Here is a 14,478-nt window from a genome sequence, read left to right as displayed (position 1 = left end):
TTGTAAAGTCACCATAATCACTTGAATTTCTGGGTTATAAAAATGTGTGAATGCTCCCCCATACCCATTTCTGGTCTTTAAAAATGTTATTTCTCTTTTTTAATATTATTAATAGAATTACCCGGGTTGATTTACCTTATATATGTGATTAGATATAATGAAAAGTACCTCAGGCTCAAGTTTAAATCATTTTTATTTAAGCACTGATTTTACAAAATGTGATCGTTCAAAAGGTGAACTAAATTTACAGCTTAATTTGTTCATGTGTTGATAAATTGCCTTCAAAATACATTGGAGCTAGATGTGTATATAAGATTTTACATGCGTTTTGGAAGAAATCACACAGAAGCAGCTGCTTTTTCAATAAACTTCGCCAGTTTCACATCTCTTTTGGTCAGTCCTCCGCAGTCATGCGATGTGAGAGTTATCTGAACCTAAGAAAGAGAGAAGCAGCTTGGAAAAACCCTGAGTTGCAATTCATGATGCTCTCCTTTGGTAGTTCAGAAATCAATCTATTACTCAATATTTATCTTTGAGAATTGAGGAGATTAAATGATTTAGAAAATACTACATTATGAATAAGCAATGCATTTCCAAAACCCAGTAAACTCCAGCAGCCTCCTAGGGATAAAAAGGTTCTCTCATAAGAAGGGCAAATGAGCTATCAGAATCTCAAATCTTGACTCTTGGGGGAAAAAAAAAAAAGAGAGAGAGAGAGATACTGAGGTACCACTTTAACTCCCATTACTTTAATTACACCAGCTATTTTCAGGCCACTGAGAAAAACTAAGCTATCAAATGTAATATCTTAGCAACCATGTTAAAAAAAAGCCCATTTCCAAATTAGGGAAGTGGGGGTGGGGTGGAGGAACAGACTGTTGCCTCTTGACAAATCAATTAAAAAGCAAAAACAAAATTATGGTCAAAGAGAGGCAACTAGGAAATAAAAGTTTATGCTGGTACCTGTATGCTCTGAACTATTCCAATTAAATCACAAAAATGTGAAATTTTCTTTTTTCAAAGAGGACTTTCAAAGAGATAATAGAAACCTCACAGAAATCTAGATGATAAGAAATTCCACATGGCATGATCACCAAGACAAGGACACTTTTTGGGCAAATGTGATTCTTCTCACTGTGCCCCCTTAAAACTACTTGATGAAGTCTTTTCAGTCTGCTCTTTCTCTTAAGAAGGTCAGTTCCCACTGAGAATAGAGAATTTAATAAATAGTTCTTGAGCGAATTTATTAAATAAGGCCATATCTTTCTTACTTGCTACCATCTCTTTCAATAATTTACCTTAAGAGGGTTTAAAAATGTATCTACATGACAGATATTCAAGTTTAATTCAGGAGTCTAATTTGGCCCAATTTTTCCATACTAGTGTCTGTGGAAGGTAAGCATGAAGATAAAGAACTTAGTCACTGTTGTCTTGAGTAGATCTGAACATTTTTTTACTAATTTGCAGTAATACACAGGGATTCTGAGAGAAAGAATAAGAGAATATTTTCCTAAGCACAATGACACTTAGCTGCACAGGAGGACAAGCAAGAAAGGAAGAAAGAAGTTTCTTGAACTCCAGAATTATGGTGATTCCAAAATCAGGCAATTCAGTTACCTTGTTGTACACATTGAACCACTCCGGGTGATGATTCATCTTCTCTGCTTGTAGGGCAACTCGGGACATAAAGCCAAAAGCCTGCATGAGATGAAGTCGAAAGTGATGACTGACAGTGCCCCCTGCCCTGGACCTGAGAGAGATACCAGAGCAACCCGACCAGAAAAGACATGGCTAGAATCCTTAGGGAAGCCTGGAGAATCAAATATGAAAGCGAATGTTCTCCACAGAGCTGGGGAAGCAGTGTAGCAAGACTGTGACCTGCTGCTGGATGGCGAAAAACAATCAGGCTCAAATGAACAAACCGGGAAATTGGTCTCACCCAGTGACCTGTCTGGGCTGTTTAATTTTCCTCAGGACGAGACTCTCCAAAAGAAGGAATAATTTCCCTTTAATTCAGTGTCCTGGATCTCACTACCTGGCCCCAAATCTTAGAAGTCACTTTTCTTGCAGCACTGCTCCTTTTGTTTTTAGTGACTGGGTTGCTAACTAAGGCATCGACCACAAAGACTATGGGAAAATGTCTTGTGAGTGTGTCTTAAGTCAAAGCTCCGGTAGAAATGAACAACCTTCCCATCCCCCAGGCAGGACAGAAGGGGATGAGAGACTGTTTTCATTGACATCCAGAGTGTAACAGAAAAGATGGGCTTGCCCACTCAGGGTCTTCTTGCTACTGCCCAGCGCTGCCATTTCGAGGAGAAAGCACTCCGCCTCGGGGCAGAGGGCTGCAGAGCCAGCCACAGGCATAAGTGGGGGCCTGTAGGGCACTGTCTTCATACCACAGGGAAAGTGCAAACCTAATTTTGTTAAGCAGAAGGCAAACTTGTCCTGAGAGGAAAAAAACCATTTTTTTTGCTTGCTTTCAAATTTTTATGAGGGTAATTGCAAACAGTAGGAGAGTTTGTCTCTTTCGTGTCCAGAAGGCAGAAATACTTGGTAAGACTCTAAGGAAGTGGTACATTAATTACAAAGTTACAGTGGAATTCACAGGCATTACCCATTACAGCCACATAAATAAATATTTAACTTCTTTACCCCTATCCAGAAAAACCAATCTGATGTTAGTTGGGCTATGTTTTTTGGATCACCAAATGACATAAGACTGCATTTCCAAGTTAACAGAAATATGGAAGATGCCATTTTCAAACAATTCTGTCATTCATAATGGTTCCTATCTCAGAATCGATTTTATTCAGGATAAAGATTTCCATTTTGACACTTAATGCCTGAAGGTCTTCCCTATTAGGAAAAGGAAGGAAGTTCAAGAAAAATCCATTTAACTATGTATGGAATTATCAGTAGGAAAACAATATTCACTCTCCCACCCCTTCTCATTTCATAATTTGATTCTCTATGTGAGGGGAAGGAACAAGTCAAATGAGAAAGTTTGTTTTAATTATTCAAACACAGAGTTAACCTGTATTAAATTATTTGAGAATTTTTACGCTGTTTGCCTATAATGCCTTATTCTCGTTTAGCTTTAGAAGATTTACAATTTCATCACCACCCTGAGAGACATTAAAGACATGGATTTCTTTCTTTTTTTAAAAAAATATTTATTTATTTGGCTGCACAGGGTCTTCAGTTGTGGCACGCGGGATCTTTTAGTTGTGGCATGCAGTATCTTTAGTTGCAGCACGCGGGATCTTTTAGTTGCAGCATGTGGAATCTTTAGTTGCAGCATGCGGGCTCTTAGTTGCAGCATGCAGGATCTAGTTCCCTGACCACAGATTGAACCCAGGCTCCCTGCATTGGGAGTGCGGAGTTTTAACCGCTGGACCACCAGGGAAGTCCCAAGGACATGGATTTCTGAGCCAGGGATTCAAATCCCAATTCTACTACTCAACTGTCATGTGATTTAACTCTGAGCCTCAATTTTCTTATCAATAAAATGGTGATAATAATAAAAAGGTCATGTAATTATTTTTATTAAAAAAAAGAGAGAGATGGGGATATAAGGACACTTAGCACAGCACCTGGCACAGAATGCACATACTGCTACCACTACTGCTTCTGGCCAAACTACATACCGTAAACCTCACAAAACAATGGTAAATGAAAAGCCCTCCCACAGACTTGAGAATCTAAGATTCCAGTTGCTTTCTCTCAGAAGAATGGCTCTCTCCTTTACCCATGTGCCATAAACAGAGACTGACACACATATACTAGACAAAGAGATAATATACTGTGGAATAACACCTTGATGCAGACTGATTGGGGAAAACAGCTGAATAACAAGAAATCAGGTGCACTGTCTAAGTTCTTAAGCCCTGTAGCCACAATTTCTTTGAACCAAGCTATCCTAAAAGGTCCAAAGTGATGCTTAGAATCCTTTAACATTGCCCAAGAGCCAAATGGATCTACTGAATGGATGATCTGAACATGATCAGAAGTGCTCCTCAAATCTCTGACCACCAGCATGCTATCAGTGTAGTAGTAAAATCTATTCCATCACAAATATGACTTAAAAGAGAACATCCATATCCTAAGAGGTACATTGATCAAAGAAAAAGCATCTACCCTATCTACATACAATGTTAAAACATAAAAAGTACATCCAAACACCCTCCAAATTTGTATTTTCCTCAGTTTTGCATATTTCCCTTCAACTGTCACCTAATATTTACACTTAATAAAATATCGAAAAGCCTGATAAACCATTTACACAGGATCCTAATTCTTCCTTAGGGAAAGAATACTCTATCTGTTATGGGAGCAAAAAGATAATTCCAAATCCTTCTTCCATATAACAGAACAAATTAATCCTCCAAACATTTAATTTTTTTAATAAATTTATTTATTTAATTTATTTTATTATTATTATTTTTTGGCTGTGTTGTGTCTTCGTTGCTGCACGCAGGCTTTCTCTAGTTGCGGCGAGCGGGGGCTACCCTTTGTTGTTGTGTGCGGGCTTCTCATTGAGGTGGCTTCTCTTGTTGCGGAGCACAGGCTCTAGGTGCGCAGGCTTCAGTAGTTGTGGCACGCGCGCTCAGTAGTTGGCTAGGTGAGCAGGCTTCAGTAGTTGTGGCACACAGGCTCGGTAATTGTGTCTCGCATGCTCTAGAGCACAGGCTCAGTAGTTGTGGCGCACAGGCTTAGTTGCTCCGCAGCATGTGGGATCTTCCCGGACCAGGGCTCGAACCTGTGTCCCCTGCATTGGCAGGCGAATTCTTAACCACTGCACCACCAGGGAAGCCCCAAACATTTATTTCTAAATCCACAAATTAACAACATCCGTAACAGTACACATTCAAATTAAAGTAAAAGAATTTCTGCACGGCAGTTAGATGAGTAGGTAGGAGAGGAAAAAAGCAAAACCTCAAAGGGGAATTTTGATTATATGGAATACAATAAAGAAGGAATATGACTAAACAGCAAACTTGGCAGACAGTGAAAAGCATCTGTCCCTTCTTTCAAAGATTTATTTTTATAGCCCTAGCTACTTGCTACCAGGATGCCAGTTGGAATCTAAAAGCCTTGAGCTAGCTAAAAGTACAGGCTTTCTAAACCATTCCATCAAAGAAATCTGCTAACAGCCCAAGGCAAAATAGATACCAGCAACCCAGTAAGAAGCTTAGAGAACAGGACTGAGAAAATGGACAAATGAAGTAGAAATCAACACGAGTTTAAAATAATTAGAAAATAATAAATACAGAAAACGAAATACCTCTAACATACAGATAATTGTTGTCAATAAGAGAACAACAACTTTAAAAAAAAAAAAACAGAAGAAGAAAGAAAAAAACTGGACATGTAACTCAAGAAAAATTTCCAGAAACAAAAGATTTAAGTCTATAGATTGTAAGAATTCAGCCATGTCTACACATTCTAGTGAAGTCAGTGAACTATGAAGATAAAAAAATTCTTTTGGCACCTAGTCAAATAAAATCAACTCACCTATAATGTTGAAAAGAATCTGGCTGACTTTAAACTTCCACATATCAACATTCAACATACAAGTTAGAAGAGCAATGCCTATAAAGACTTTAGAAAATGAAAGTGTGAAGAATTTTATACCCATAGACTTCTCTGGTGGTTCAGTGGTTAAGAATCCGCCTGCCAATGCAGGGGACACGGGTTCGAGCCCTGGTCCGGGAAGATCCCACATGCAGCGGAGCAACTAAGCCCGTGCGCCACAACTACTGAGCCTGCGCTCTAGAGCCCGCGAGCCACAACTACTGAGCCTGCGTGCCACAACTACTGAAGCCCGCATGCCTAGAGCCAATGCTCTGCAACAAGAGAAGCCACTGAAGTGAGAAGCCTGCGCACCGCAACGAAGAGTAGCCCCCGCTTGCCGCAACTAGAGAAAGCCCGCACATAGCAACGAAGACCCAATGCAGCCAAAAATAAATAAATAAATTTTTTTTAAAAAAGAATTTTATACCCAGCTAAACTGTTGTTCAAAATTAATGCAAGAGACATGTTTTTTAAATGCAGTAACTCAGGGAATAATTTCCATTCACCCTTCTTGAGGAAATTTTTATTAAAGGATGAAATATAAGTAACTAAGAGATGAATGCGTAAACTATACCAAAGGTACTGGCAGTGAGTAATAAATTCACTCAGCTCTAGAAATGCATTTTAAACAACTGTGGGGATTATAGTTACGGAATAAAATGTAAATGTTATAAACTATTAAAAGGGTTAAAGATAATAGAAATAGGGAAGGTAGATGAAAGTTAAAAAAAAATCTTTAAAAGCTGAAAGATCAAGTGTTAAAGATATACTTATATTTAAAAGTATAAAACATAAGCACTAGAACTAAAAAACAATACGAACTAAAATTTTAGTTCCTAAACGGAAAGTAGGAAAAAGTAGAAGTGTAATTTTGATATTGCTTAGCGGGGAGACCACTATCTAAAGAAAGGCTAGCTAAATGCTATCTAAAGAAATGGAGGGGGACTTCCCTGGTGGTCCAGTGGTTAAGGCTCCGCGTTTCCAATGCAAGGGGCATAGGTTTGATCCCTGGTCAGGGAACTAAGATCCCACATGCTGTGCAGTAAGGCCAAATGAATAAATAAATAAATAAAATAACATTTAAAAAAAAAAAAGAAATGGACGATTACATTTGCTAGGTAAAACTATACGTTTAATAGTATCCACAAGAAGAACAAAATTTAGAAGAAAACAAGCACAAAACAACTTAATTCACAATTAAGTAAAGGAAAACACAATTAAAATGCAACCAAAAAAAACCCCACAATCCATATAATGATTTAAGATAAGGGAGAAAAGAGTATATTGGTTCTGTCATGTTTTATAAGACCAAACATCTTTCCAATCAATAAATGTAAAGAGCCTAAATCCAACCAGTTAAAAGAAGAGAGAACGTTACAATGGATCACAAAGCAAAACTCAACCACTAGAAATAAAAGGACATAGGCAAATGTAATTTCTTTTAAGAAATCGTAAGTGTAATTTAAAGTATAAAGTATATCCACAATGAGGATGAAGACTGAATAACTGTGAATATCTATATTGCAATAACATAGCATCAAAATCAATGAGACAGAAATGACAGGGCTCATGGGCCAAAGAGAAATATTTGTAGATGGAGACTTTAATTCACATCTCTTAAGCCACGGCAGATTAAGTGAATAAAAGTAAGGATACGGACTACTTAAAAACATAATTTAAAAGGTAGAATATAATTGATGTATTTTAAACTCTAAAACTTGAGACTATAGCTTTTAAAATATATTTCGAACATGCACAGAAACCGAATATATATTACCCCACAGAGAAAATCTTAATAATCAAAAAGTAGAAACAGTACTGATACCATTCTCCAATAAAATTAAAAACAAAACTAGGACACTAATGTAGCAAAAAGTACTACCTGAAGAAATTTTAAATCCTTCTTTTAAAACTCTTGGGTCAATGCTCATTGCAGCACTATTTACAATAGCCAGGACATGGAACCAACCTAAACATCCATCGACAGGTGAATGGATAAAGAAGATGTGACATATATATATACAATGGAATATTACTCAGCCATAAAAAGAAGCAAAACTGAGTTATTTGTAGTGAGGTGGATGGACCTAGAGTCTGTCATACAGAGTGAAGTAAGTCAGAAAGAGAAAAACATATACCGTATGCTAACGTATACATATGGAATCTTAAAAAAAAAAAATGGTACTGATGAACCTAGTTGCAAGGCAGGAATAAAGAGGCAGACATACTGGGAAGATCCCACATGCCGCGGAGCAACCAGGCCCGTGAGCCACAATTGCTGAGCCTGCGCGTCTGGAGCCTGTGCTCCGCAACAAGAGAGGCCGCGATGGTGAGAGGCCCGCGCACCACGATGAAGAGTGGCCCCCACTTGCCGCAACTGGAGAAAGCCCTCGCACAGAAACGAAGACCCAACGCAGCCATAAATAAATAAATAAATAAAATACTTGTTGAAAACTCAAGGAAAATCAAGTTTCGACAGCTTAGATTTAAAAAAAAAAAAAAGGAAGAAAAAAGAGGCAGACATAGAGAATGGACTTGAGGACATGGGGTGGGAGGGCGAAGGGAGAGTAGCGTCGATGTATATACACTACCGAACGTAAAATAGTTGGCTGGTGGGAAGCAGCAGCATAGCACAGGGAGATCGGCTCCGTGCTTTGCGTTGACCTAGAGGGGTGGGATAGGGAGGATGGGAGGGAAGCTCAAGAGGGAGGGGATATGGGGCATGTGTATGCATATGGCTGATTCGCTTTGTTGTGCAACAGAAATTAACACAGTATTGTGAAGCAATTATACTCCAATAAAGATCTATTAAAAATAATTTTTTTAATTAAAGTTGCTGAAAAAAATCAGATAAACAAAACAAAACAAAAAAAAAGAAAAACTCGGGTCAAAAAAGAAATCAATACTAAATAGAAAATAATTATTATTAATTATTATTTCTATTATTTAATAGAAATTAGTAATGTAAGCATTACATATGGATACATCTAAAGCAATAATCAGAGTAAACTTCTTTAACTACTTAAATTATCTTAAATTAATGAACTTTAAAGAATTAAAATAAATTAATTAATTATCCAATCAAGAAAGTAGATAAATAACAAGAAAATAAATTTAGGGAGGAGAGCAGGAATGAATATAAATAAAGGGAAAAGCAAATGTAAATTAATTAGGAAAGAGAAAAAAATGGTATAACTACTGAATCCAGAAGCTGTATCTGGAAGAATTATATAATAGAAAATTGGTTGCTTCCTATAAAAACAAACAAACAGAAAGATTGGGAGAGAAAGTACAGATAGACAAAACAGGAAATGAGAATGGGGAAGAAACTACAGTTACAAGAGAAATTTTAAAACATACAATAAATGAATTTTGAACAAATACAAAGTGTATACAATTAAATTTTAAAACATAGGTAAGACAGTTCTCTGAGAAATGAAAATTATCAAAACTGACCCTAGAAGAGAAATAAATCTAAATAATTAAATAACTGTAAAAGAGAAATGTGTCTAAGAGTGACACCAAAAAGCAACAGTTCCCAATCATTTCACAGAGGAATTCTACCAAACCTATATGGAACAGTTAACTCTAATACTGATTAAACTGTTCCAGAGCAAAGAAAACGAAGGATATTTCCAAATTATTTTTATAAACTATCATAACATTGTCTCCAAATTCTCACAGAGATGGCATATAGTAATGAAACTACAGATTGATCCCATATTAATTGAAATCCTAATAAACAGAACTTTGCAGTACACTGAAAGAACAAACACAATGACCAAATAGGATATATTTTAAGAATGCAAGGATGGTTCAATATTAGGGAATTATTAATATAATTTTCCATATTAATAAATCAAAAGAGAAAAATCATATATGACTTCCATAAATTCTGAGAAGATATTTGATAAATTCAGTATTTATTATGTATTAAAGTTCTTAATGAAATAAGAATATATGGGCTCCTCCTTAAATGACAGACTATATTCGCAGTTCAAAAGGCAACATCTTTCTTAATGGGGAAACACTGGAAGAATTCCCATTGAAGTCAAGAATAAAAGGAGCCAAAAAAATGTCAACAGCCTTCTTATAAACACAATGAATTAGAAAATACACTGGAAGAAAAGTTCCCATCTAAAATGGCACCAAAAATTATCTAGGAGTAACCTTAATAAGAAATGCATAAATTCTACATGCAAAAAACTTTAAACCACTACTAAAAAATAGGTGGTGGCGCGGTGGTTAAGAATCCGCCTGCCATTGCAGGGGACACGAGTTTGAGCCCTGGTCCAGGAAGATCCCACATGCCACGGAGCAACTGAGCCTGTGCGCCACAACTAGAGCCTGCGCTCTAGAGCCCGTGAGCCACAACTACTGAGCCCACGTGCCACAACTACTGAAGCCCGTGCGCCTGAAGCCCGTGCTCCACAACAAAAGAAGCCACCACAATGAGAAGCCAGCGCACCGCAACGAAGGGTAGCCCCCGCTCACCACAACTAGAGAAAGCCCGCGCGCAGCAACGAAGACCTAACACAGCCAAAAATAAATAAAAATAAATAAATAAATTTTTTAAAAATAGATAAATCTTACTACACTAAATTTTTTTCTGTGTGACAATAAAAGTCAACAAATTAAAAGACAACAAACTGTATTTGCAGTATACATTTCCTTAGCATATCAAGAGATCTTATACAAATTAATAAGAAAAAGACCAAACACCCAATTTTTTCTAAGTGGGCAAAGGACATAATAGATAACAGAGAAAAGAAATCAAATGGTTCTTAAACATAAAAACTGCTCCATCTCATACGTAAGAGGAGTACAAATTAAAATAAGTTATATGTCAATTTTATCTCAATAAATCGGGGTGGAGGGAACTAAGTTAAACCTATCAGTTTGGCAAAGATCAAAAAGTTTGATAATATTCTGTTAGTGAAGATACAGGAGAAAAGGCACTCTCATATTTTTGGTGAAAATAAATTGATATAATAATCACTATGGAATAGAATACAACAACATTTATCAAAATTAAAAATGCCTATGCCCTTAGGAAAAAATATGATTACGTCTTTCGGCCAAGCAATTCCACTTCTAGGAATTTGTCCTGCAGACATACTCACACGTAAATTACAAGAATGGTCACTGCAGCACAGCCTGTACAGCGACAGTCTCGAAAGAGCCAAATGTCCATCAATAGAGAGCTGATTAAAATGTATTATGGTACATTTATTCACTGGAATACTATGTAGCCATTAAGAAGAAAGAGAAAACTCTTTATCCTCTGACTAGAAATACCTCCGAGATATATTACTAAATGGGAAAAAATGCATAACAATAGTCTATAAATTGTATAAAAAGAAAAGAAAAGAAAGTATCTGCATTAATATCTCTGGAATGATATATAAGGATCTGGGAATAGTGAATGATGGGGGGTGGAGAGGGAGAACTGGGTGGTTGAGAATCAGGAACAGGAAGAAGCTTACTATACTCCTTGGTACCTTTTGACTTTTGAACCAATATATATATGATCTACTTTAAAAGTTAGTCAGCTTGGGAAAAAATGAAGAAGCCATGCAAATGAAGGTCTCACTGTAAAGGGAGCTGGGATCCTGCAATGTATATATGTAACCTGGTTCATATTAAAATATTTTGGCTCACATTAACTTCTTAACATATGCCTACCTGTTTAGGTGGGTTTTTAGTGCCAATTTATAGCATAGTTTGTCTATGAGCCATGTTCTGTTGAGCCACGGCCATTTCAAACAAACATATGTCCAACAAATAGCATATAATGGCTGATAATGGTTTCAGTCTTTCCTCTATTGCAAATTACAAACGTTTTATGAACAAGTCCATGAATGCATGATGAAGTATGACTTTTTAAGTCACTCTGCCATTTTATGGAATGTAAGCATTACAATCACAGTAAATTGGGCCAATGAAGTTTGTCATTTGGAAATCTCCAAACCATCAGCAATTAAAAGATTTTTCCATGAACCCCCAAATCAAGTATTCTTCGGGAAGTTTAATTTTTCTTAAAGTTCCTTTTGTTTCAGTTTATTCCTTGAAAATATGAAAGACTATCAGATGCACAAAACCGAAACAAAAATCCTGTATTGATCTGTGAAATGTTTAACAGCACCCTGAATTTAAAACGCAGCTTCAGTCCAAACAACATGATTTATTAAAGTTCTAAGACTTAACTTCTAGCACATATTTACAATATGAATCTGTCATTACTCAGAGCAATTCTCTTTGATATGTTCTTTAAATCAGCTGCCTTTTATATTTTGATTATAGACTATTTTAATTATGCACTAAAAAAGAACATATCTCCCACTAAGAAAATGAGCACCAGCAACTCCAAAGTAATTTCCCCAGTACAATCTCCATTAAGCCTCTAAATACTTCCTTTACTAATTCAATGAATTAGAACTCTATTGTTTATGAATCACCTTTATGTTTGTAGGCCTATAACCCTTCTTTTATAAAATACAATTGCTATGGAAGGAAACGATATTTATGTCTGATTAGAAATGAAAACACTATTACATAAATCAGTTTGGGCATTTCTTCACGTCTTGAAACATGATCGGCAATTTAGTCTAATTGGTGATCAAGGAAACTATCTTGTGATCAATTAAAGTAATTACCAAATTCCGGCAACACAACCTACCTTAATTTCAGCTAGAGTCTGCACTTCTTCAACTTTAATTAAAAATAATGAAAATTATTAAGCAAAATGCACAGCAAGATCATTGCCAAGCACGCACATGTCACAGGACAGGACCTTCCCTTGGTGTTGGTGACTGATCAATCACATAAACATTGCTTGGTGCACCAAGGAAAGGCATTCTTTGCCCCCAGAATATGATTACATGTCTCACGATGACTTTCTCTGAAAAACACTCAACTGTTCTAGCCACTGCAAAGGGAACATCAGATCTTAATCTGCAGGGAACATCAGATCTTAATCTGCAGGCAACAGACGAATATTCTCAACTTGTAACACGAGAAATGTGAGGAGCAGATCCAACCAAAGATGTGTTTGATCATGCTTTTTTCCTCCAAACTGTCACTGGTATTTTGACACAGTGGTCAATTGCAGAGGCTTTAGGGTCAGAGACCTAGGTTCAAGTCCTGGCTCTGCTATTCACTAGCTATGTGACCTCAGAGACATTGCTTAACATTTGAAATGAGTCTCAGTTTCCTCATATGTTTAAAGGGGATAATTCATGTAACAAACTTTACAGTATGACAGGCATTCTATTAGGCACTCAGTTAATGCTAGTGTTTATTATCATCAACAACACTTTAACATTATAGTGTCTATGGCCTGGAAAGGAAGAATTCCTTTCCAAACCCAGTACAAGAACAATAGGAAGGCCAAAGAAATCCACCTTTGCAAGGCTGAGAAAACCAGAAACATATTTAGAACGGTTTCTCGATGTATCCTCAGAAGAAGATTTCCAGTGGAACTGGCAATCTGTCAGTGAGCTTCTTAGCCAAACAGGTGACTCACATCTCCTTGAGAAGCCAAACTAAAGGCCTTGCCTGCAGACCATCCCCTAGGCAGTCCGGTGTGTGTGTGTCTGGGCAGACAACCCCCGCCGATCCAGGGCCCCTAGGCTACCTGCCTTCTACGCGCTCTACTGCAGAGCCCAACATTTCCAACAACTCAGGCCAAGAATACCCAACTCTGAAGCTAAAACTGGCTTCCCCAGGCACTTGAGACAATGTCCACAAGCTACTGAAAGAGCAGCCCGCTCTTCTGTGCCTTAGGCTGAATTAGTGCCCCCTCAGTTGTGGCAATAAGTACACCACCTGTGAGATAGCACACTCACTTCTAAACATTACTTTCAAAAGCTGTACTCACAGAACCATAATATTTTAGAGCCGTTAAAATAAGTTCCTAAGTCACCATTTTTTTTGCAATAATCATAATATCCTAATTAGGCCACTTTGAAAAATAAGGCAGCTCTTTTAGCTAATTACATGGTACTACCCTCAATGTATACTGTTAAATGAAAAAGCAAGGTGCAAAACAGTTTTCTTTGCAGAATCAGGATTTATAATTACATTAGTAAACTCCTCCTGAATTCCTAGGGAGACTACTGTTTGATAAAGGTCTACTACTATGAATCCACTCTTCTCAAGGCAGCAGAGTCAAGCAACATAAACACCTGTACACACAATTTTACTTAAGAGTCCTTCGTTTTTGTTCCATTTTCAGTGAAACTTCTCTAACTAGATAAGTTTCACACAGCTTTCTGTGCCAAAAAGACGTTCTGACCAAGATGACCACAAGCTGAGAATACCTCTTCCCTGAAAAGACACCACTCATTTCCGAATTCCTCTGCGCATATATTTAAATTACATTTCCCCATATCATCATCAGCTGCTACTGGGCAGACCAACAGCTAAATCTGATTAGCTCTTTCTAGAATTTCTCACAATCCTTTAGTTTTGCTCTCTTGGAATCAGCACATTTCACCAGCTTTCTATCCATCCTTTCTCCCTAAAGCAGACCAAAACAATGGTTTCAAAATCACCCAAGAGGAATCCACCAGCGAAGCCATTAACACTGATTTCCCTAACGTCAAAATAACTTCTGATGCCTCACTGTTCACTGCTGCTATTCATTATTGCCAATCAGTTGCCTCAGAAAAGTCCTGTTGGAGGTTTTCTTTCCTAATCTGCTGATAATCCATATTTATTAGCTTTCAGGAGTCTTACGGGGGAGAGGTATGGCAAAGACTACCAAGGTTTTTTGTTTGTTTTGTTTTAGCAACCCTGTAAGAATTACAATTTACACTCCTTCATATTGTGATCATTATAAAATTTATAAAAATTCAAATTTATATAGAAAAATATCCCTAGGCTTCAACTTCATGCATCCAA

General features: G+C 37.1%; 1 protein-coding gene across 3 annotated transcripts in view; it reads right to left on the bottom strand.

The window, feature by feature from the left end:
- Positions 1 to 175: 175 nt before the first annotated feature.
- The window catches only part of PCBD2 (pterin-4 alpha-carbinolamine dehydratase 2), a 47,739-nt gene continuing 33,436 nt past the window's right edge, over positions 176 to 14,478 (bottom strand). For all 3 annotated transcript variants that reach the window (XM_068534429.1, XM_068534431.1, XM_068534430.1), the window contains exons 3-4: positions 1,618 to 1,698; positions 176 to 434 (exon numbers count right to left, since the gene is read on the bottom strand). In XM_068534429.1, the coding sequence (XP_068390530.1) occupies positions 339 to 434; positions 1,618 to 1,698 (177 nt within the window). In that variant the 3' untranslated portion in view covers positions 176 to 338. The remainder of the gene's footprint in view (positions 435 to 1,617; positions 1,699 to 14,478) is intronic.

The sequence above is a fragment of the Eschrichtius robustus genome, chromosome 2 (genome assembly GCF_028021215.1).
Source record: "Eschrichtius robustus isolate mEscRob2 chromosome 2, mEscRob2.pri, whole genome shotgun sequence".
Taxonomy (NCBI): domain Eukaryota; kingdom Metazoa; phylum Chordata; class Mammalia; order Artiodactyla; family Eschrichtiidae; genus Eschrichtius; species Eschrichtius robustus.
Note: the sequence above shows the minus strand (reverse complement) of the source record. Positions and strands in the feature narration are given on the sequence as shown.